General features: G+C 34.6%; 2 protein-coding genes across 3 annotated transcripts in view; one reads left to right on the top strand and one right to left on the bottom strand.

The window, feature by feature from the left end:
• The window catches only part of LOC145271258 (beta-lactamase domain-containing protein 2-like), a 376,845-nt gene that overhangs the window by 70,610 nt on the left and 283,735 nt on the right, over positions 1 to 22,500 (top strand). The gene's annotated exons all lie outside the window — the stretch shown is intronic.
• LOC145271260 (uncharacterized) overlaps positions 1 to 22,500 on the bottom strand; it is a 48,460-nt gene that overhangs the window by 1,598 nt on the left and 24,362 nt on the right. Inside the window, exons 4-5 of the mRNA XM_080126821.1 lie at positions 11,893 to 12,078; positions 2,849 to 3,033 (exon numbers count right to left, since the gene is read on the bottom strand). Of these exons, the coding sequence (XP_079982947.1) occupies positions 2,849 to 3,033; positions 11,893 to 12,078 (371 nt within the window). The remainder of the gene's footprint in view (positions 1 to 2,848; positions 3,034 to 11,892; positions 12,079 to 22,500) is intronic.

Raw genomic sequence — 22,500 nt, 5'->3', positions numbered from 1 at the left:
AATTACTTAGCCGTATTACATGAAGAGATTGAAAAATCCCATATCTGGAAGGAAAAAGGAAACCAGTAATTATAAATAATAGATAATAAGTACAAAAATTAATAAAATAAAGTAATAAATAAAAACATTAATATATACAAGCACGTAGATATACATTAATATATAATTAGTAATAAATAATGATATTTACGACTAGAAGTAAAAATAGGTTTACGACTCCAGAAAATTCGGACTAGTATTATCCGCAAGGACCCGTGGGTTAGAAAACAGCTATCCATTAAAATTTCTTTATCTCCAGAATTTGTACAGCTCACAAAATAACTGAATTTGTACTGAAAAATTGTAGCCCATTAACGCAAAGATCCAAGTGTAGTATCTGTTCTAATACTACACTTCAGTTAATTTGTCCTTAGCCAATGAAGGAAACCCTTTTATACTAAGGCACATTCTTCTGCCTGCAAAATTTTAAAGTCTAGAACCTGTACAGAACAGCTACTTTTCATCTTCAGAAATAAAACGTGGCTTTCAATTAAAGAATTATATACACTCATAAAATAACTAGGCTGAGAAGAGTCGCCTCCCTTTAACTAGGAAAAAATCTAGTCCAATCACTAACGCCATGATCCAAGTTCTAATGCTACACTTAAATTAATTTGTCCTCAGTCAATAAAGGGGAATTATTAAATTATTATCTTAGGAGATAAATAAATAGCATAAAAAGCATTAAAAACAAATAAAACTAATTACAATAATCCTTAACTAAAATAAGGATGGAATACTGTTGCCATATCTGGGCAGGCGAGGGAGGACCAGAGATTGGAGTTCAGACGAGCACTTTTCAGATCAGGAGTAAAGAACAAGCCCAGAAGCTTGTCAAAACATAGAACACGTACATCAAGTCTGTTGCCAAGGTCGCTGGAACCTCTCTCCCACAGAAGAGATGTTGCAAAGCTTCTTTCTTAGAACTGCACGCCAGTGGAACTCTCTGCCGCTTGCCTGTTTCCCACCTGACTACAACTTGGACGTCTTCAAGTCCAACATAAACAAACTCCTGACAAACCGCCCCCTTAAGTAAGACACTATTAAGACCTCTAATACTACAATACTATCTCATTGATTATTGTACACGCAATAACCCTTATCCTCCAGTGGCCTTCGGGCCTTGATAAGTGGTGACCTCCATGTAAAAAAAAAGTACAAAATAGACTTCGTGGCTTAGTGGAGATGCCCTTTTCTCTACCCTGCAACCTCTCTCCCACAGAAGAGACGTTGTGAGCCTATCCTTGTTTTATCGTTATTTCCATGGCAGGTGCTCGTCTGAACTCCAATCTCTGGTCCCCCCTCGCCAATCTTTCACGAAAAACACCCGTCTAGCTGAATCCACTGTGAAAAATTTCCCCCACTCTTTATCTGTGCCTAAATCAAAACGTGGATTCCATGAACAAAGCTTCTTTCTTAGAACTGCACGCCTGTGGAACTCTGTTCCGTCTGCCTGCTTCCCACCGGACTACAACTTGGATGTCTTCAAGTCCAACGTTAACAAGTTCCTGATGAACCGCCCCCTAAAGTAAACACGCCATCAAATCTCCACACTAACATAATGTACTTGCAATAACCCTTATCCCTGAGTGGCTTCCGGACCTTGATAAGTGGTGATCACTGTGTAAAAACAAAAAAAAGTTCTTACGTTCACCTATAGTCAAACGGAGGAAACAGGTATCTCTCTTTCTTCACGATTACCCAAAGTCTCCTCATCAGCAAAAGTATTGGATGTCTTCAAGTCCAACGTTAACAAATTACTAATGAATCGCCTCCTTAAGTAAACACTTCATCAAATCTCCACACTAACGTAATGTACTTGCAATAACCCTTACCCCTGAGTGGCTTCCGGCCTTGATAAGTGGTGATCACTGTGTAAAAAAAAAGGCTTTCTTATATTTAGGGATCTTTACTGTGGAGGGGTGGGATTTAGCTGCTTGTCGGGTGTTGTAAAGTGGTGATCACTGTGTAAAAAAAAAAAAAAGGTCCTCACGAATAATTGTGTGTACAGTTCCCACACTGACATCAAACTGTGCATTTATTGTCGTTCTTAACATGGGGAGGGTTGAAGATGTTTATACTACACTGGTTTACCATTTTTTTCTTTTTTTTTTACCCTTAGTCAAGCCAGATACGTCCAAGGATGGAATACTGTTGTCACATCTCGGCAGAAAGGACTTGTCCTGCCTTGATAGAGTTCAAAATAGACTTTGTAGCCTCGTAGGAGATGTCCTTTTCTCTTCACTGCAACTTCTATCTCACAGAAGAGATGTTGCGAGCTTGTCTCTGCTTTATCGTTATTTTCAGGGTATGTAAAAAAAAAAAATAAAAAGGCTGGGAAAACTTATCCCTGAGTGGCTTCCGGGCCTTGGTAAGTGGTGATCACCGTGTAAAAAAAAAAACAACAGTTGGAAATAAGTCATACACCATTCACTATAATTATGCAATCGCTACAGCTACATACCTAGAAAATGGAGCTATAAAACCTGACATAGTGATATGGGACAATAAGGAGAAAGAAACAACCTTAGCAGAAGTTAGTGTCCCTAATGATGATGGGTTAAACAGAGCTAAGAGAGAGAATATAACCAAATACCATGTGCAAAAAAAAAAAAAAGGCTGGAAAAACTTGCATGATTATTAAAGAAAAAAGAACGGAAAAACATTAAAAAAAAAAAAATTACAGCATGAGAGAAAAATAGCGAAGGAAGTGATTTGCCTTGTCACCGCTTCCGGTAGCAGCCACACCGGAAGGGAGGAAGTACATTAGCTGACTATAACCAAATTCTTACAGTTCACTTCTACTTACCCAGGTCGTAAATTCGTCACTTGACCGCAAATACCCTGCAGAGCAGAATACATCTCGTTATTATTTCCGCAAGTGTTTTTGTTTTCTACGGTAGAGAGCATATCAGCGATATTACCTCCTGCAGACATTGACCTTTGGGCTGCCATTAAGAGACAGCTCATGTCCACAATCGGCGTTTGGTTGTTCTACAACAAGAAACAAAAATTTTAAAGTTAAAAAAACGTCTGCATAACATATGTGTTGCGTATGTTTAAAGTTGTAAAGCAATAAGAATTAAACCTCAAAATGTATATAGTTAATTTATCTCCATGCTTAGATATAATCATATACTCTAATTGTGATAACGATAATTAAACTTGAATGTAAAAACAAAAAAAGAGTATACCCTGCTCTACTTTGGTATTTTTAACGGAACCTCCTGATATTCCTGTGACGAGGAAGACCTAATATTTTCATTGTAAACTTTGCTTTCGTATAAGCTGCATCAACTGAAGAGGTCTCTAGTTACTAGTAACTAGCTGACCGAAACATGCTCATGGCTGTGTAACAACATATTACTGCTTATGTAAAAACAAATAAAGAGTGTATATATATATAAGTGAAATTGTTAGTGTGTGTGTGGGTGTGTATACATTTCCCTAACAAATAACTCTGTCAAATTTCAGTCTAAAGACTCGAGATTTGACATAAGGGGTACTGAGATTTGGGAAAATCCTTTTAATCGATTTTTGGCCAGAAATTTGGCTGTCCAGGGGTCAACGTTCAACGATTTGACCTCTGAAAACTCTACCAAACTCCTCCACCAATTTTGGGTCTAAACAATTGAAATTTTAGATGTAGGTTACTTGGACATGGATCAAACATTTTCATTTAATTTGAGACAAAACAATAAATCAGAGGCCCACAGTACTAATGCTGGAGTCCCTCAGGGGTTCATCCAGGGGCACACTCTCTTCCTTATCTACATCAATGATCTCACAAAACACATACTTAAATCATTCGTTGACATCTATGCTGATGACACGACCATCTACGGGAACACATCTAAGGCCGTAAATGACAAAGTTCTCTCTAATTCTCTCTCCTCTGATCTTGAGCACGTGGTACAATGGGGGGAGAAGTGGCTGGTTACTTTTAATGCATCTAAAACCAAGCTCCTATCTTTATATCATCAACGTTCTGATCCCCATCTGGCATCAATTGAAATGGATGGCTCTCGTCTTGGGGAGGTTCCATGTTTTGACAAGCTTCTGGGAAAAGCCAAGTACATCCAAGGATGGAGTACTACTGCCACATCTGTACAGGAGCTGCTAAAAACAGCCTATCCTGCTTTGACAGAGTACAAAATAGACTTCGTGGCTTAGTGGGGGATGCCCTTTTCTCTTCCCTGCAACCTCTCTTCCAGAGGAGAGATGTTGCGAGCCTGTCGTTGTTTTATCGTTATTTCCATGGCAAGCACTCGTCTGAGCTCCAATCTCTCGTCCCCCCTCGCCAATCTTTCACAAAAACACCCGTCTAGCTGAAACCATTGTCAATAATTTTCCCTACTCTTCATCTGTGCCTAAATCAAAACGTAGATTCCATGAACAAAGATTCTTTCTTAGAAATGCACGCCTGTGGAACTCTCTTCCGTTTGCCTGTTTCCCATCTGACTACAACTTGGATGTCTTCAAGTCCAACATAAACAAATTCCTGATAAACCGCCCCCATTAAGTAAGACAATTTATCAAATCTTTCATTACTAACGATTACTACAATATTATCCCATTGATTACTGTACACGCAATAACGTTTATCCCCGAGTGGCTTCCGGGCCTTGATAAGTGGTGACCTCCATGTAAAATAAAAAAATGTTAAGGAGTCAAAGTTAAACATAAATTTTACCTCCTAGCCAATTTTAGGTCTAAACATTTGAGACATAGGGCAACTTTTTAATTGGTTTTTGGCCGAAAATATCTCTGCCAAGAGGTCAAAGTTCAAAAGATTTGACCTTTGAGGTCTCTAGCAAACTATGCAGCCAATTTTGGGTCTAAACATTTGAAATTTTATATAAAGGGTATTCAGACATGCAGCAAGCTTTTTAATCAGTTTCTGGGCGAAAATTTGACTGCCAAGAGTTCAAGGTTGAAAGAGTTGACCTTTGCAGACTCTACCGAACTTCTCTGCCAATTTTGGGTTTAAGCACTGGAAATTTTAGATATAGGTTATCAAACTTTTTAATATATATATATATATATATATATATATATATATTGAATAAGATGATTGATAATTTAAAATTAAAAATCGGTTGGTTGTTTTTGTTTTACGGCATATCAACCCTTTTACGATAATTTAATGCCGAATCCAGTGATTTTGAAGAACAATTTTTTTAATGGACCTGGGAGCAATGGCAATTAAAGGGTGGCTCCACACTCCCCAAAGCCCTCAAGGTGGGGCCTCACCATCGGATATAGTTTAAGGTCATATCCAGGACCCCCATTGAGGGACTTTTACCCTCTGCAGGAGGGCAGTCGGCGTATTCTAATGCCCCACCAACAGGGGCATTTCACAATGAAGAACAAACAAATCAATAAATTGTACGATCTTTTCGGAAACTATGTTTTTATTGAGATAGACAATAAGTCTTGGACAATAATTTTATCATTTAGTTTTTTTAAACAAAGTCTCCTCATCAGCAAAAATATTGGGTGTTTTGTTTTTCTTTATATATGTATATATATATATATATATATATATAACACCATAAATAACCTAGCATTTTATATATATATATATATATATATATATATATATATATAATCTATTTATTTAAAACTGTACAGAATGGCAGAAAAACATGTAGGGAGTTGAGCAGCAGGATGTCCGTTCACATAACACTTGAACTTCTGCATGTCAGTACAGTCTGGGGGGAAACAGGAACGCGGAAGGTAAATTCCAAAGAAGGCTTTCTTACATTCTAGGGATTTCTACTGTGGGGTTTTGCTGCTCCTCGGGTTTGTGGTACGTCGAGGGGAATAAAAGTTCTTTCACTTTTCAACCTCCCTGTGCTAAAAAAAGGCTTCTTAAATAACCCCCCCACCCCCGACCTCCCCCATATTAAGAACGGCTTTCAGAATAAATACCCCCAACCTCCCCGTGTTAACAAGGCACATCAGTTCTTTCACTTTTCAACCTCCCCGTGCTAAAATAAAGGCTTCTTAAATAAAACACCCCCCTCCCCCCAACTGCCCATAGTAAGAACGGCTTTCAGAATAAATACCACCAACCTCTCCATGTTAAGAACGGCTTTCGGAATAAACACCCCCAACCTCTCCATGTTAAGAACGGCTTTCAGAATAAACACCCCCAACCTCCTCAAAATAAACGTAGCATTTTTTTTAAGTAAGCAGATGTATCTATTAATGGTTCGCCTTCTAAAAGTTGCATCGTCGTCAAATCCAAATGAATTCATTTATATATGGATGGAAAAAAAAAACTACATAAACATTGGTTGATTGTTTTTTGTTTTACTGCATATCAACCCTTTTCGGGTTATTTAACGCCGAATCCAGTGATTTTTGGAGAACAATTTTTTTTAAAAAGAATTTTTTTTTTTTTTCTTTTAAAGTCGGTTTCTATTCAACCCATAGTTGGGACCCTAACAGGCACTACCACTCCAGGTCAGAGTGCCCCTTTTGTCCTTCTGTTGAAGAGATGGTTTTCCCTTACATTAAAACAACCTTGTGTCACATTTTGCTTTTCGTGGGGAAGCAAATGAATATAAATCGAAAAAGTCAATATGATTATCAATATACAAGATTTATACACACACACACACACACACACACATTTATATATATATATATATATATATATATATATAAACCATCTAAGTACATCGCGAGATAGCAAAACAGCCGTGCGAGATGAACTAGCGGGCTAAGAGTTTAGGCTTATTACTAGGGGTAGGCTATAGAAACAAAATTTTTCAAATAAATGCCAAAAGTGACACAAGGTTGTTTTAATGTAAGGGAAAACCACCTCTTCAAAAGAAGGACAAAAGGGGCACTCTGACCTGGAGTGGTAGTGCCTGTTAGGGTCCCAACTATGGGTTGAATAGAAACCGACTTCAAAAAAAAAAAAATATATATTCTTTTTAAAAAAATTGTTCTCCAAAAATCACTGGATTCGGCGTTAAATAACCTGAAAAGGGTTGATATGCCATAAAACAAAAAAACAATCAACCAATGCTTATGTAGTTTTTTTTTCCATCCATATATAAATGAATTCATTTGGATTTGATGACGATACAACTTTTAGAAGGCGAACCATTAAAAGATACATCTGCTTACTTAAAAAAAATGTTAGGTTTATTTTTGACGTCTTTTAAAAGATGGTTAAATAGAAACTGACTTCAAAAAAAAAAAACAAATACATTCTTTTTAAAAAATTGTTCTCTAAAAATCACAGGATTCGCCATTTTTTTTTTTTTTTACACAGTGGTCACCACTATTCAAGGCCCGGAAGCCACTCCGGCATAAGGGTTATTGCAAGTACATTACTTTAGTGTGGAGATTTATATATATAATATAAAGCTGAACGTCTGTGTGTGTGTGTGTCTGGTCACAAATATGGTTGACTATTATAGAAAAACTGATTACATATAATGATAGAATATAGGATGGCTGCTATGAAATATATATATATTTGTTTTTGTTTTTTTGAAGTCGGTTTCTATTTAAACCATAGTTGGGACCCTAACAGGTAATACCACTCCAGGTCAGATATCTTCTGGAGCGATAGAAGGATCCCACCATCTTTCCAGCGACCTTGGCAACAGACTTAATGTACGTGTTCCATTTCAGATCAGGAGTAAAGGTCAAACCCAGAAGCTTGTCAAAACACGAGGCCTCACCCAGACGAGAGCCATCCATCACAATTATACGAAAAAGCCAAATCAACACGAGAAATAGCAAGAATTATGTAAAAGTCGACGTAAATAAATCTAGACGCGACGCGCGTTCGCAAATCGAACACTTTATGATCTAGGGGTTGTATAAACAGTTTTAAGACATAGTAACCCGACGGAGAACCCCGAACCCCCTAAAAAAGTCTTTGCCGGACATACATTTTGCCTTTTTCTAAAAGAATATATTTGTTTTTGTTTTTTTGAAGTCGGTTTCTATTTAACCCATAGTTGGGACCCTAACAGGTACTACCACTCCGGATCAGAGTGGACCTGGGAGCGCTGGCAATTAAGGGGTGGCTCCATGACCAACTACATAAGGATGACAAGAGAAAAGCTTAAAATGCATAAAAGCTTAAGTACGTTAGGTACCAGAAAAGCAAATAAATACGAGGAAGGAAACCTAGCCGTACATATCTAAAAACCCAATATATAAAGAATTTTGCATATATATATATATATATATATATATATATATATATATATATATATATATATAATCTAAAGAAGCTTTGAATAAAAAAATGCAAAAATAAAAATAAAAAAAGCCGTTTAAATTCCCGGATGAAAAAAAAAATTAACTTTAACCTATCGCAGACTTAGCACCTACATAATCCGATTTGCATAAGCCGATCTCGAAAAAGTCTTCAATTTTAAAACAGAATTTAACTACATAAGGATGAAAAGATATATATATATTAGGCACTGCCAAAAATAGCCGAAAAATCAAGTTGTTGTTTTTTAAACCGAAATTGCATTTATTAAAATCCATTATTTCTGAGTAATTTTTTTTTTTCCAGAAAGATAAAACCCTGAATTTTATCATATAGAAAGCAGAATAATGTAAAACTTTTTCTACTATTTTTAATTAAATTTTCCCCCAAAGTTAACAATTGGCGTTTTTTGTTTTGCACAAAAAAACGTATATAAATATTTAAAAAAAAAAAAAAGAAAAGGTTTTTGAAAGAATTAATTTGTTTATTTCTTGTCTAACTAAGATTTATTTCAAATAATTCCACTTATTCATATAGGCAACCAGTTACTTCGAGTTGATTTGATAACTGTTTACATTTGTACTTGATAAAAAGCAAACTACGGAAGACCAAATATATATATATATATATATATATATATATATATATATATATATGGATGAACAAAAAAAATAAAATAAAATAAAGGCCTTAACTAAAATTGTTAAATAGAAATACACTTAGCACTTGTATAAGCCGATCTCGAAAAAGAATTCAATTTTAAAACAGAATTTAACTACATAAGGATGAAAAGATATATATATTATACTATGTATAATTGTTCTACGTGACTTCATGTATACCACAAATAAAAAGCACGGATTTCCGAAACGATCGTACAGATAATTGACTTTGTTGTTGTTCCTTCTTATGAAACTGATTTTTAATTTAATTAAAATTTGATTTTTAAATTTAAAAAAAAATTTTTTTTAATTTTTAAATTTTAAATTATAAATCACATTACTTAATATTGAATTAGCTCTAGGACATTTAACTATCGAGCTTATTATATATCTAAATTACAACGAGCATTTCCTGTATTTTAATTAAACTAGTAATTTCACTATTACATTAAAATACACTTAGCTCTTTAGACTATTATTCTAATCTCCTTTAAATTATATATATATATATATATATATATATATATATATATATATATATGCAGATTAAGTTAGGAACAGTACATAGAGCCCGAGCAAAGCTGGGTTGAACTGCTAGTATGTATATATGTCTACCATCATATAAGATTACTATGTGTGTGTGTATGTGTGTGTATATGTGTGTGTGTGAGTTTCTTCCTCATAGGTTTAATCATAAGCATCCCAAATGGACACCCATCTGGTACTGGCCCAGATCAACATTGCTTAACTTCAGTGATATGGAGACAACCAGTGTGTCAATGTGATTTTGTCGTATATATATATATATATATATATATATATATATATATATATATATGGAGATTAAGTTAGGAACAGTACATAGAGCCAGAGCAAAGCTAGGTTGAACTGCTAGTATGTATATATGTCTACCATCATATGTGTGTATGTGTCTGTGTATGTCTGTGTGTGTGTATATGTGTGTGTGTAAGTTTCTTCCTCATAGGTTTCGAAAAAGCTAATTTACATGTCTGGCAGTGTTCTTAAAAGGTTTTGTACAGAAATTCATCCGATAAGTATCGAAAATTGAAAAAATCCGATTTTAAAGGGAGAGTAACAGAAAGACGTTTGAATTTATTTAAGCATTAAAAACTGAATTGACAGGTGCGCGTATTTAATGAGGTTAAAAAGAAATACCGCAGTTAATTTTTACTGTGAGGCACTTTTTTGGGTTTGTTTGGCTAGTTTTGTTTCCCCAAGATGTTGGGAGGGGAAAAACCAGCTCCCCATTTGAAGGGGATCGTCCAAATTGAATCGTGATTGTCTGATATAAGGGGGTTCCCCTCACAAAAATGATCAAAAAATGGTTTTCTTTCACTTTGGATTAAGTTTTTCTTTTTTTTTTTTACACAGTGATCACCACTTATCAAGGCCCGGAAGCCACTCAGGGATAAGGGTTGTTGCAAGTACATTACGTTAGTGTGGAGATTTGATGAAGTGTTTACTTAAGGGAATTTGTTAACATTGAACTTGAAGACATCCAAGTTGTAGTCCAGAGGGAAGCAGGCAGACTGAACAGAGTTCCACAGGCGTGCAGTTCTAAAAAAGAAGCTTTGTTCATGGAATCCGCGTTTTGATTTAGGCACAGATATAGAGTGGGGGAAATTTTTCACAGTGGATTCAGCTAGACGGGTGTTTTTCGTGAAAGATTGGCGAGGGGGGACCAGAGATTGGAGCTCAGACGACCACCTGCCATGGAAATAACGATAGAACAAGGATAGGCTCGCAACGTCTCTTCGGTGGGAGAGAGGTTGCAGGGTAGAGAAAAGGGCATCCCCCACTAAGCCACGAAGTCTATTTTGTACTCTGTCAAGGCAGGATAGGCTGTTTTTAGCAGCTCCTGCCCAGATATGGCAACAGTATTCCATCCTTGGACGTACTTGGCTTTTATATAGATAGAGAATTGCATCAGTAGTGAGATATCTTCTGGAGCGGTAGAAGGATCCCACCATCTTTCCAGCGACCTTGGCAACAGACTTTATGTACGTGTTCCATTTCAGATCAGGAGTAAAGGTCAAGCCCAGAAGCTTGTCAAAACACGGAGCCTCACCCAGACGCCAAATCAGCAAGAATTATGCAAAAGTCGACGTAAATAAATCTAGATGTGACGCGCGTTCGCAAATCAAACACTTTATGATCTAGGGGTTATATAAACAGTTTTAACCCGACAGAGAATCCCGAACCCCCTAAAAAAGTCTTTGCCGGACATACATTTTGCCTTTTATATATATAGAGATGACCTCAATTTACGACAAAAGAAGAGGTATCAATAAACATGGCCGCAAATCATTTCTTCATTTGCAAATTTTAAAACTAAATATTAATCAGACGTTAATAATAAAAAAAAAAATTTTATCGTTTCAATTACCTTTTGATAGGTCTCGATATTACAAATGATTAATAAAACATGTTAAAAGACATCTTGAAAAAGAGTTAAAAACATATTTAATTTTAAAAAAGGAAGCACAAGATAAGTGGTTAATCCTTAATCCGCGGAGTTTCGAAGAAATACTCTCTTTCTCATCAGAGGGCAGGAATTAGCAATTTTCAAGATGTCTTTTAACATGTTTTATTAATCATTTTTTCATACATATATATGCACATTAAGTTATGAACAGTACATAGGACCCGAGCAAAGCTGGGTTGAACTGCTAGTATGTATATATGTCTATCCTTTGCAAATTTCACACAAAGCTAATTTATATGTCTGGCAGTGTTCTTAGATAGGTTTTGCCGGACATACATTTTGCATTTTATATATATAGAGATGACCTCAATTTACGACAAAAGAAGAGGTATCACTAAACATGGCCGCAAATCGTTTCTTCATTTGCAAATTTTAAAACTAAATATTAATCAGAAGTTAATAATAAAAAAAAAAAATTTTATCGTTTCAATTACCTTTTGATAGGTCTCGATATTATCCAGGATCGAACTTGCTCTTTCCGACGTTTCAGGATTCAAATCTTCAAGTATAGACCGGAGCTTTGGAATATTTAATAACCCCTGACATCCGACGGGAACAGGTTGGCTTTCCACCCTTAACAGGATGCGTTGTAATTTTATATTCTTCTCTTGTCGTAAACACTGCAACGATAAAAAGAAAAAAATAGAGCAGAATATACGAGTTACAAGAAATCGTGACAGGATAGGAACTCCGAATCTCCTAACTGCATTCTCATGAAACAACTAAGAAAAGAAAAGAAAATTAATAAATAATACTCATCTTGTAAAAAGTTTTTGACTTGTGATGGGGGGGGGGTATGAGACGAATGGATTCGCCAATAATTTTTATAACCAACGGCTGTGCTAAACAACCAATCAAGACTATTATCCTCATCTTTCTTAGTTGTTGTTTCACGAAGTTTCGGACAACTATTCCTCTGGCCTTCGTCAGTCCACAATAAATAAAATTAATAAATAGTGTAACGAGATCCCAGGCAGTGCCAGGTATCCTATACAGCTAGATGAAGATGGGATGAGGTATGGTTAGGGAGAGGGGGCATGCAGAGAAGAAATAGTATCTTTTTCAATGAAAAGAAAATATAAAATCTGATGGAAATAACGATAAAACGACAGGCTTGCAATGTCCCTTCTCTGGGAGAAAGGTTGCAAGGAAGAGAAAAGGGCATCGCCCACTAAGCCACGAGGTCTATTTTGAACTCTGTCCAGGCAGGATAGGCTGTTTTTAGCAGCTCCTGCCCAGATGTGGCAGCAGTACTCCATCCTTGGACGTACTTGGCTTTTTTGTTGTTTCAATGAAATGGTTTTAATGGGCAGGTGCAGACCAACTTTAAATTTAATTCTACAAAATTCAAACATTTTTCCACCCTTAACAAAAATAGAGCAGAGTTACAAGAAAAGGTTGTCCCCTTTTCCTGTAAATAAGAACAACATTAGCGAAGTGGAAAATAAGATTAGAAACGCTGTATATCTTGAGTAAGTTGCTGGAATCTGTGTTAAATAAAGAAGTAGCCAACCATCTCAGCAAAAATAACCTTCTTAGTGACATGCAATATGGTTTCCGTCCTGCTAGATCTACAACAGATGTGCTAACGGTTATATCTCATAGGATTTGTCAATCTCTCGACAAAGCTTTCCTTTCCAGGGCAATTGCTCGACATATCAAAGGCCTTTGATAGGGTATGGCATAAAGGTCTACCTCATAAGATATCCAGCTATGATATAGCTGGAAATATCTTCTCAATTATTAAATCATTTCTCTCTGATAGGTTCATAAGAGTAGTAGGTGATGGGAAAAAATCAGAAGCTCACAGTACTAATCCTGGGCCCAACTCTCTTCCTGATCTACATCAATGATCTCCCAGAAAATGATTCAGTAGGCAGGTGCAGACCAACTTTAAAGTTAATTCTACAAAATTCAAACATTTTTTTCGACATTATTTCTGGCTAATTTAACAAAAAAAAATTACTTTCAAGAATTCAATTTCAAGAAAATTTGGTCAATGTGCACTGGTTGTCCAACCTGTTTATTCCAGAAACCATTCTTAACATGGGGAGGTTGAGAATAATAAAATGCCTTTCAAAATAATTCCCCCCCCAACCTCCTCATGTTAAGAACGGATTTCTGAATAGAAACCCAACCTTCCCATGTTAAGAATAGCTTTCAGAATAGACCCCCCCCCCAACAATCCCATGTTAAGAATGGCTTTCGAAATAGACAACAACCTAAGAACAGCTTTCAGTGTAACGGGATCCCAGGTAGTGCCAGGTATTCTATTCAGCTAGATGAAGATGGGAGAGGATGAGGTATGGTCAGGGGAGGGCCATGCTTACACTTGGTCAAGGGAAAACAGATGTTTATGAGATTTCTGTCCACCAGAGAAGAAATAGCATCTTTTTCAATGAAAAGAAAATATAAAATCTGATAATAGGATTCGTGGAACAAGAGATTGTCTTTCTAGTTGGATTTGGTAAAAATGAATTTTAACTACTAATTGAGTGAGACAGGTACAATGACTTGGGTTCAAAAGGTCTGCTTTGGTGTCTGGGAGATGTTGTCATTTGGGTCCACCTGTTGTATTTAACTACCAGACCACCAAGCCAGTGATAAGTTAGTTGGACAGATAAATAAATAAATTGAACCTAGGGAGAGATATGGTCATGAAAGAGGAAGAAGAGGGTCACAAGAAAATAGAAAATGAAAAGAATAAAATAAGGGGATAGAGAAAGGAGTTCACGATAGAAGAAAAAGAATAAGATAATGGGAAAGAGAAAAAAAGAGGTTCAGAGAAAAAAAAGGAAAAGTAATCTTCAATATGAGAGAGGGGAGAAGAGGCCAGTTTTATAAAAACGATTGGCTTTTTAGAGTTAGGGTCCTTTTACTGGCTGGCATCGAGGCGTCCACATCGCTCTCACCCCGCCTGGAGGTGGGGGGGGGACCCTCATAAAAGCTAATTTGAAAAGCTCTTGTTCTTAGCTGGGAAATTAATTAGAGGAACTTAAGTTATACAACCTGCATCATGAAGCTCGGATCAAAGAACTCGACTTTTAAACAAGTGTAGAACGATTTATGAATAATTATTCTGTTGGTTTTTATGAAAATGAACCAGAGTTTTTCTTTCTTTCTCGATTGCCGGTCTGAATGAAGATGCAGTTTGGGTTTGTATTACTGTACACATAGATTCGAAAAAGTTGTCAAAAAACAAATAAAGAACAAATAAATGTTATCAAAGGCAAGATAAGTTATTTTTCTACCTAACTGGATATAATTCACGTGTTTTCATTCAGTGTAACATGTTTATTCAGCTCGAAAAACATGCAATGTTTACCGATGTATTGGAAAATTCAAAATGGCAGCCCACTGTCTCTCGGAGAGGGTACGTTTGGGAAAAGGTATTATAAATAATAAACTAGACAAAATACTGTTAGAAAACAACCGAATACATGTCAACTTATGTCACGGTAACATATATTGAGCGAATTTCTAACAGTATTTTGTCTAGTTTATTATTTATTACATCTTTTTCCGAACTTACCGTGTTAAAGAGAGAGTCGGGCGCCATTTTGAATTTGTTCTATATTTGTTTTTTGACAACTTTTTCGAATCTATGTGTACAGTAATACAAACCCTGCAGTTTATTTCAGGTATGCCCTGACGCCAGATGATGAAAGAAATAGACTGGATTCAGCATGAAGCCAGAGTGACGGCCGAAATCGACAATGTTGCCACACGGACTTAGGGTCATGCATATTTCGCGTGCCCTGAGCAGCAGAAAGATATTTTCTAGTGACCAGTGAGAGTCTGGTCACCCGTGAGGGGTCCACCACTAGACAAGTAAGAATGTAGCCCTGCTAGGTTGAATCTATGCTCCTGTGAGCTGGGAGCGACGAACACGGCCAGAAGTATATCACAAGTATCCTCCCGTGAAGCAGGATAGCGACGGATGCGGCCCGGCCCTCGGACAACAGAGGGAGTTAAGGTTATATCAGAAAAAACACCTCCAATCAGCCCATGTTAAGAACGACTTTTCCAAATAAACACCTCCAACCTCCCCACCTTTTTCGAATCTATGTTTTTTTTTTCTGAGAACTTCAGTCCATAACGGATACGTACAATATAAGTTTGTTTTTTTCGATATTTTCATTTTTTAATGTCTTCATTAAACTGTACAAGTGCCAAACTTTTATAGTTTTTTTTTTTTTAACAGTTGCTTCTGCAGTTTAATTTACCCTTTTTCCGTAAGTAATGCGCCGACATACATTGAGCAGAAGAACCGTTTGATTTTTCACAAAAAATTCTGTTTACATTGGGTGGGGAGCGGGGGGGGGGCGGTTCTTGTAGTTAAAGAATTTACCAAAAGTTTTAAGTCAATATTTAAATATTTGTAGGGTTGCTCAGATCTAATGCAACTTTCTAGTAAACTAGCATTTCAGCCCGGCGTTGCCCGGGTATTTAGAGGTGTATGTTGAGCAAAAAGAGAGAAAAAAAAGCATGTATATAAAAATATATATATATATATATATTAAACAAAAAAAAACATTTTTTAGGTCAAATTTTACTAAACTTCTTTCCAAAAAGGCTAAATTCACGAAATTTGGCCTTTTATTTAAGATAAGTTACTTTTCTATTAAACTGGATACATTTTTCGTGTTTTTATTCAATGTAACATGTTTTTTCAGCTCGAAAAACATACAGTGTTTACCGATGTATTGGAAAATTCGAGATGGCGCCTCACTCTCTCTTTAACACCGTAAGTTTGGGAAAAGGTGTTATAAATAAAAAACGAGACAAAATATTATTAAAAACCCGCCGAATATATGTCAACTTATGTCACGGTAACATATATTTTTATCCAGTTTTTTATTTATAACATCTTTTCCCAAACTTACCGTGTTAAAGAGAGAGTCAGACGCCATTTTGAATTTTCCAATACATCGGTAAACACTATGTTTTTCGAGCTGAATAAACATGTTACATTGAAAAAAAACACAAAAAATACATCCAGTTAGGTAGAAAAGTAATTTATCTTGCCTTTGATAACATTTATTTGCTATATATTTGTTTTTTGACAACTTTTTCGAATCTATGTGTACAGTAAAACAAACCCAAATATTTAAATACTGGCATTTTACAACAAAAAAAAACTTTTAAAAAATTAAAACGGGACGAAATTAAAATTTCCATTCCATTTTTTAAACAACCCTAAATTTCCGTCAAATTTTAGCAAAATAAAAATTTAAAAAAATGGAGCATGGAAATTATTAAAAAAACAAAAAACAAAAAAGCCATAATTTTTTTTTTTTCAACAAAGCCGTTCTTAACATGGGGAGGTTGGTGGGTATTTCAGAAGCCGTTAGGTCGTAAAAAAAAAAAAAATAGCCATTTTTAGGCCAATTTCGCGAATTTAGCCGTTTTTAAAAACAGTTTAAAAAAGTAAAATTTAAAAAGGCTGAACTGCTTTCAAAAAAGGCTAAATTTGGCCTAAAAACGTCTAAAATATTAAATATTGACTTTTTTTTTAAAACATAAAAAAACAATTTAAACGGGACGAAATTAAAATTTCCATTCCACTTTTTAAACAACCCAAAATTTCCGTCAAACTTTAGCAAAATAAAAATACAATAACGGAGCATGGAAATTAAATGAAACGAAATGAGTTAAATACTTACAAAAATAAAAAATCGAACCAGAAAATAATTTCGGTTTAAATTGCGTTGTTTTTATGGAAAAATGAATGGAAATAAATTATTGAAGAGCGAAAATCAAGGGAGATAATTCAATCTTTTTTTGTTCATCTCTCTCTCAATATATATATACTCTCACTCTCTCTCAATATATATATATATATATACTCTCACTCTCTGTATATATATACATATATACTCTTACACTTTCTCTCATATACATATATATATACGCTCGCTCTCTCTCTCTCTCTCTCTCAATCTATATATATATATACTCTCACTCTCTCTATATATAGATATACTCTCACACTTTCTCTCTCTATATATATACACGCTCTCTCTCTCTCTCTCTATATATATATATATATTTATATATACACGCTCCCCCTCTCTCTCTATTTTGTTATATTATATATACACGCTCCCCCTCTCTCTCTCTCTCTATATATATATATATATATATACTCTCACTCTATCTCTCTCTCTATATATATATATACTCTCACTCTATCTCTCTCTCTATATATATATATACTCTCTCTATATATATATATATATATACTCTCTCTCTATATATATATATACTCTCTCTCTCTCTAAATATATATATACTCTCTCTCTCTCTATATATATATATTCACTCTATATATATACATACTCTCTCTATATATATATATATACTCTCTCTCACTCTCTCTATATATATACTCTCACTCTCTCTCTATATATATATATACTCTCACTCTCTCTCTCTCTCTATATATATACTCTCACTCTCTCTATATATATATATATATACTCTCACTCTCTCTATATAAAAACAGCCTGTCCTGCCTTGACAGAGTACAAAATAGATTTTGTGGTTTAGTGGCGGATGCCCTTTTCTCTTTCCTGCAACCTCTCTCCCACAGAAGAGACGTAGCGAGCCTGTCTTTGTTTTATCGTTATTTCCATGGCAGGTGCTCGTCTGGGCTCCAATCCCTCGTCCCCCCCCCCTCGCCAATCTTTCACGAGAAACACCCGTCTGGCTGAAACTACTGTCAATAATTTTCCCCACTCTTTACCTGTGCCTAAATCCAAACGTAGATTCCATGAGAAAAGCTTCTTTCTTAGAACTGCACGCCAGTGGAACTCTCTGCCGCTTGCCTGTTTCCCACCTGACTACAACTTGGACGTCTTCAAGTCCAACATAAACAAACTCCTTACAAACCGCCCCCTTAAGTAAGACACTCTATCTTAACCCGCAATACTAATGATTACTACAATACTATCTCATTGATTACTGTACACGCAATAACCCTTATCCCTGAGTGGCCTTCGGGCCTTGATATGTGTTGACCCCCATGTAAAAAATATATATATATATATATATATATATATATCCTCTATATATGAATTCCAATTATATATATATATCCTCTCTCTCTCTCTTTTTTATATATATATATTACATACACACACTAGCAAAAGTACCCGTCGTTGACTGGGTTCAAAAACAGCCTACAAAAAATTGACTCTGATTTATGAAAGTATGATAGGTTATGAAAAGGAAGGGTTGTAAAGAGATAAGTTCGAATTTGGGGGTATCAAAACCAAAGCAAAATATGATGAAAGTAAAAATAAAATACATAAACCCCATAATTTATTATACCATACCTGTTCACACTGAAACACTTATCACAATATTCTGTGGATCTATATTAAAAAAACTTGTTAAACTTTGTGACATATTTCCATTCTATGGAGGTCAGGTGCGAACGAACACCACAATTTTATTATACAATATTTCTTCAAACATCTTTTATCATTATGTGATCAGTTTTCTATAATATAGGAGCCTATTCGTGACCACACACACACACATAGACCTTCAGCTTTATATTATAGATAAGATATATATACATATATACCTATATATCTTTCAAAGTGAACGTGTCTGTGTGTGTGTGTGTGTGTGTGTGTGTACATTTCCCTACGCAATAATTCTGTCAATTTTTAGTCTACAGACTCGAAATTTGATATACAGGATACTGAGATTTGGGGAAATCTATGTGATCGGTTTTCGGACAGAAATTTGGCTTTAAAAAATATTAAAAAATAGCGCAGATCACTCTCTGCATTAGCACCGAAAAATGTTACTAAACATTTATTAATAATTTCTCACTTTTACAAACATTTGATTTTAAATTTCTTTTTAAATGACGACTTTTATCGACTTTTTTTTTTAAATATCCCCCCAATGGTGTTTATTAGCTCCCCCCCCCCTCCAAAAGTGATGTTTATTCCGGAAGATGTTCTTAAGATTTGGGGGGGGACCTAATCTAAAAAAAAAAAAGTTTTTTATGAGCACATAAACCACTATTTTTTATTAACTTTCTTTTTTTTTAACATTTTTTAGTAAATTTCAATGAATAGAATAATAAATCATTTATCATTAATATGTGTTTTTGGTTTTGTGTTGAATGAAACTTTTTTTTTTCATTACAACAATAATGAACCAATTTAAATCTTTCGGCATGCATTTAAGGGTTACGAAATTATCAATAAATCGTTTAGTCAACGTCAGTAAATATCAATAAATCGTTTAAGCCAACGTCAGTAAATAAAAAAAATGTTACGTGCGCATGCATTAGCCTTGACTAGGGGGAGGGGCTAAGGGAGCGATCATTAAATAATTATATTGGTCGCCATGGAACTCAACGACCAAGGAGTACCTAAAGTGGCACTTATGCACTTATGTTATCATGCTATTTTTTAAAATAGTATTTTCATGTTAAATTCAAATTTTACAATATGTTTTTCTTTTATTAATTTGTTAAGTGATCGGTTTCTAATGTGAGGAAAATCTAGCCCCCCCCCCCCCAAAAAAGGGGTACTCTGGATAATAACAAAACATAAAAATTGCCTTAGTCTCGAAAGATTTCTTCTCTACTGGACGAGGAAACAAACGGTGAAGTGTAGTTCACCTTCTGTTTCTCTCCCCCTCTCTCTTCCTCTCTTAATATCTCTCTCTATCCATCCCTCCCTTTCCCTCTCTCAATCTATCTTTCTCTCTATATCACCCTCTTCATCTCTCTTTGAGCCCCTTTCTCTCTCTAACTCCCTCTATCTCTCTCCTTTCCTCTGTCTCATCCCTCTCTGTTTCTAACTCTCCCCCTCTCTCTGTTTATCTATCAATCCCTTTATCTCTCTATCTCCTTCTCTTTCTCTATTTTCCTCTCACTTTCTCTTTCCTATCTATATATCTTCCTCTCTATCTGTCCATCTCTAATCCCTAATCCTATTTTAGTCTCCTAAATTAATTACAGTGAATAAGGCATTGTCAAAACATGGATAAATCCTTTTTTTGTCACCTAATTTACTGACTGTGAGAATAGAAGTTATTATTATTACTGCTACCTTGAACAGCACCAGAAGTAACTGGTAAAACCTTTCTAATTAAATTGATTTTGGCAGCCATTTGGTAACAAAATGACATAGCCTTAGCCCTTGCTGCATGAGGAATACCTGCGACCTTGCTGCCAAGTAGAAGAATTATTTATTCTACTTTAAAACATTCAATTTTTCAAAAATCTCATGTTCGACATCTCCAAAACATCCAATATGGGGGAAAATATTGCAGAAATGCAAACTTATTGTTAAGGATGAATGCACAATGGTACGCAAAAAATCACTTGCAGCTCTTGGTCGATCCGTGCAAGATTTCCGTGGCAATTTCACTAACCATCAACCAAGCACAGGGAACAACCTTTATAATTGTAGGCCTTACAGTTACACACTGACTGTTTTTTCACATGGACAATATATATTACGTATTCAAGAGTCACCACACCGGAAAATCTCTATATCAGCTAAGAAAATGGAACAACAAAAACTGTGTACCCATGCAAAATGGAAAATTAAACCTATAAGAAACATGCTTTTTCTCATGTTGGAACGCCAATTTGAGCCACAGCAACACATGGAAGGATACAGCTAGTATATATATATATATATATATATATATATATATATATATAAAATAAATATTATTGGAATTTTTTCCTTTTTTCCTTGTACACACTTTTGTGAATTTTTTCATGGATTTCTGCCTTTGGATTATTATGGACCATCTTCTTCCAATTACGGGATTTTTGGATTTTACTTGTGCAAATGGAAATTCAATTAACTTTCTTGCAGTTATATATTTGGATTTTATCGTCACTGGATTATTTATCTTCCGCCAGACTATCCATTCATGTGTAATCACCTTTTTTTTCACCATTTTCCCTCTGCTTCACTTTTTTTGTTTTCAAGTAAGATCTTTGACTTACTTGTTGTTTCATCAAATACTTCTGCATGCAAAATCCGATCCCGCATTTTGCTAATTCCTACCCTCTGATGAGAAGGAAAGTATTTCTTCGAAACTCCGCGGATTAAGGACCATCCATTTATTTAGTGTTTCCTTTCCAGATTAAATATGTTTTTAACTCTTTTTCAAAGTGTTTCGAAACATGTTTTATTAACTACTTGTCCTGATATATATATATATATATATATATATATATATATATATATATATATATAATACTAAACTTAGGTAACTTTACACGAATACGGAGGATTTTTTTTTTGTTTGAGTGATCCGTCTGATTTTTCATTTTAATGTGTGAATTCGCTGGCAGGTCTAAAAAAAAAAAAGTGACTGAGGGAGTGGCACTCGTCTGACAAGACGTTGCAATCATTATATATATATACACATATATACATATACATATATATATATATATGTATATATATATATACATATGTACATATATATATACATATGTACATATATATATATACATATGTACATATATATATATACATATGTACATATATATATATATACATATGTATGTATACATATGTATATACATATATATATATATATACATATATATATATACATATGTACATATATATATATACATATGTATGTATACATATGTATATACATATATATATATATATACATATATATATATACATATGTACATATATATATATACATATGTATGTATACATATGTATATACATATATATATATATATACATATATACATATATACATATATATATATACATATATATATATACATATGCATATATACATATGTATATATACATATGCATATATACATATGTACATATACATATATATATATACATATATATATATACATATATATATATACATATGTACATATATATATACATATATATATACATATGTACATATATATATACATATGTACATATACATATACATATGTACATATACATATACATATGTACATATACATATGTACATATATATATATACATATGTACATA

This window comes from Euprymna scolopes, chromosome 46 (genome assembly GCF_053919585.1).
Source record: "Euprymna scolopes isolate OS-2025 chromosome 46, ASM5391958v1, whole genome shotgun sequence".
NCBI classification, from domain to species: domain Eukaryota; kingdom Metazoa; phylum Mollusca; class Cephalopoda; order Sepiida; family Sepiolidae; genus Euprymna; species Euprymna scolopes.
The sequence above is the reverse complement of the archived record's forward strand: the minus strand, read 5'-3'. Positions and strand labels throughout refer to the sequence as shown.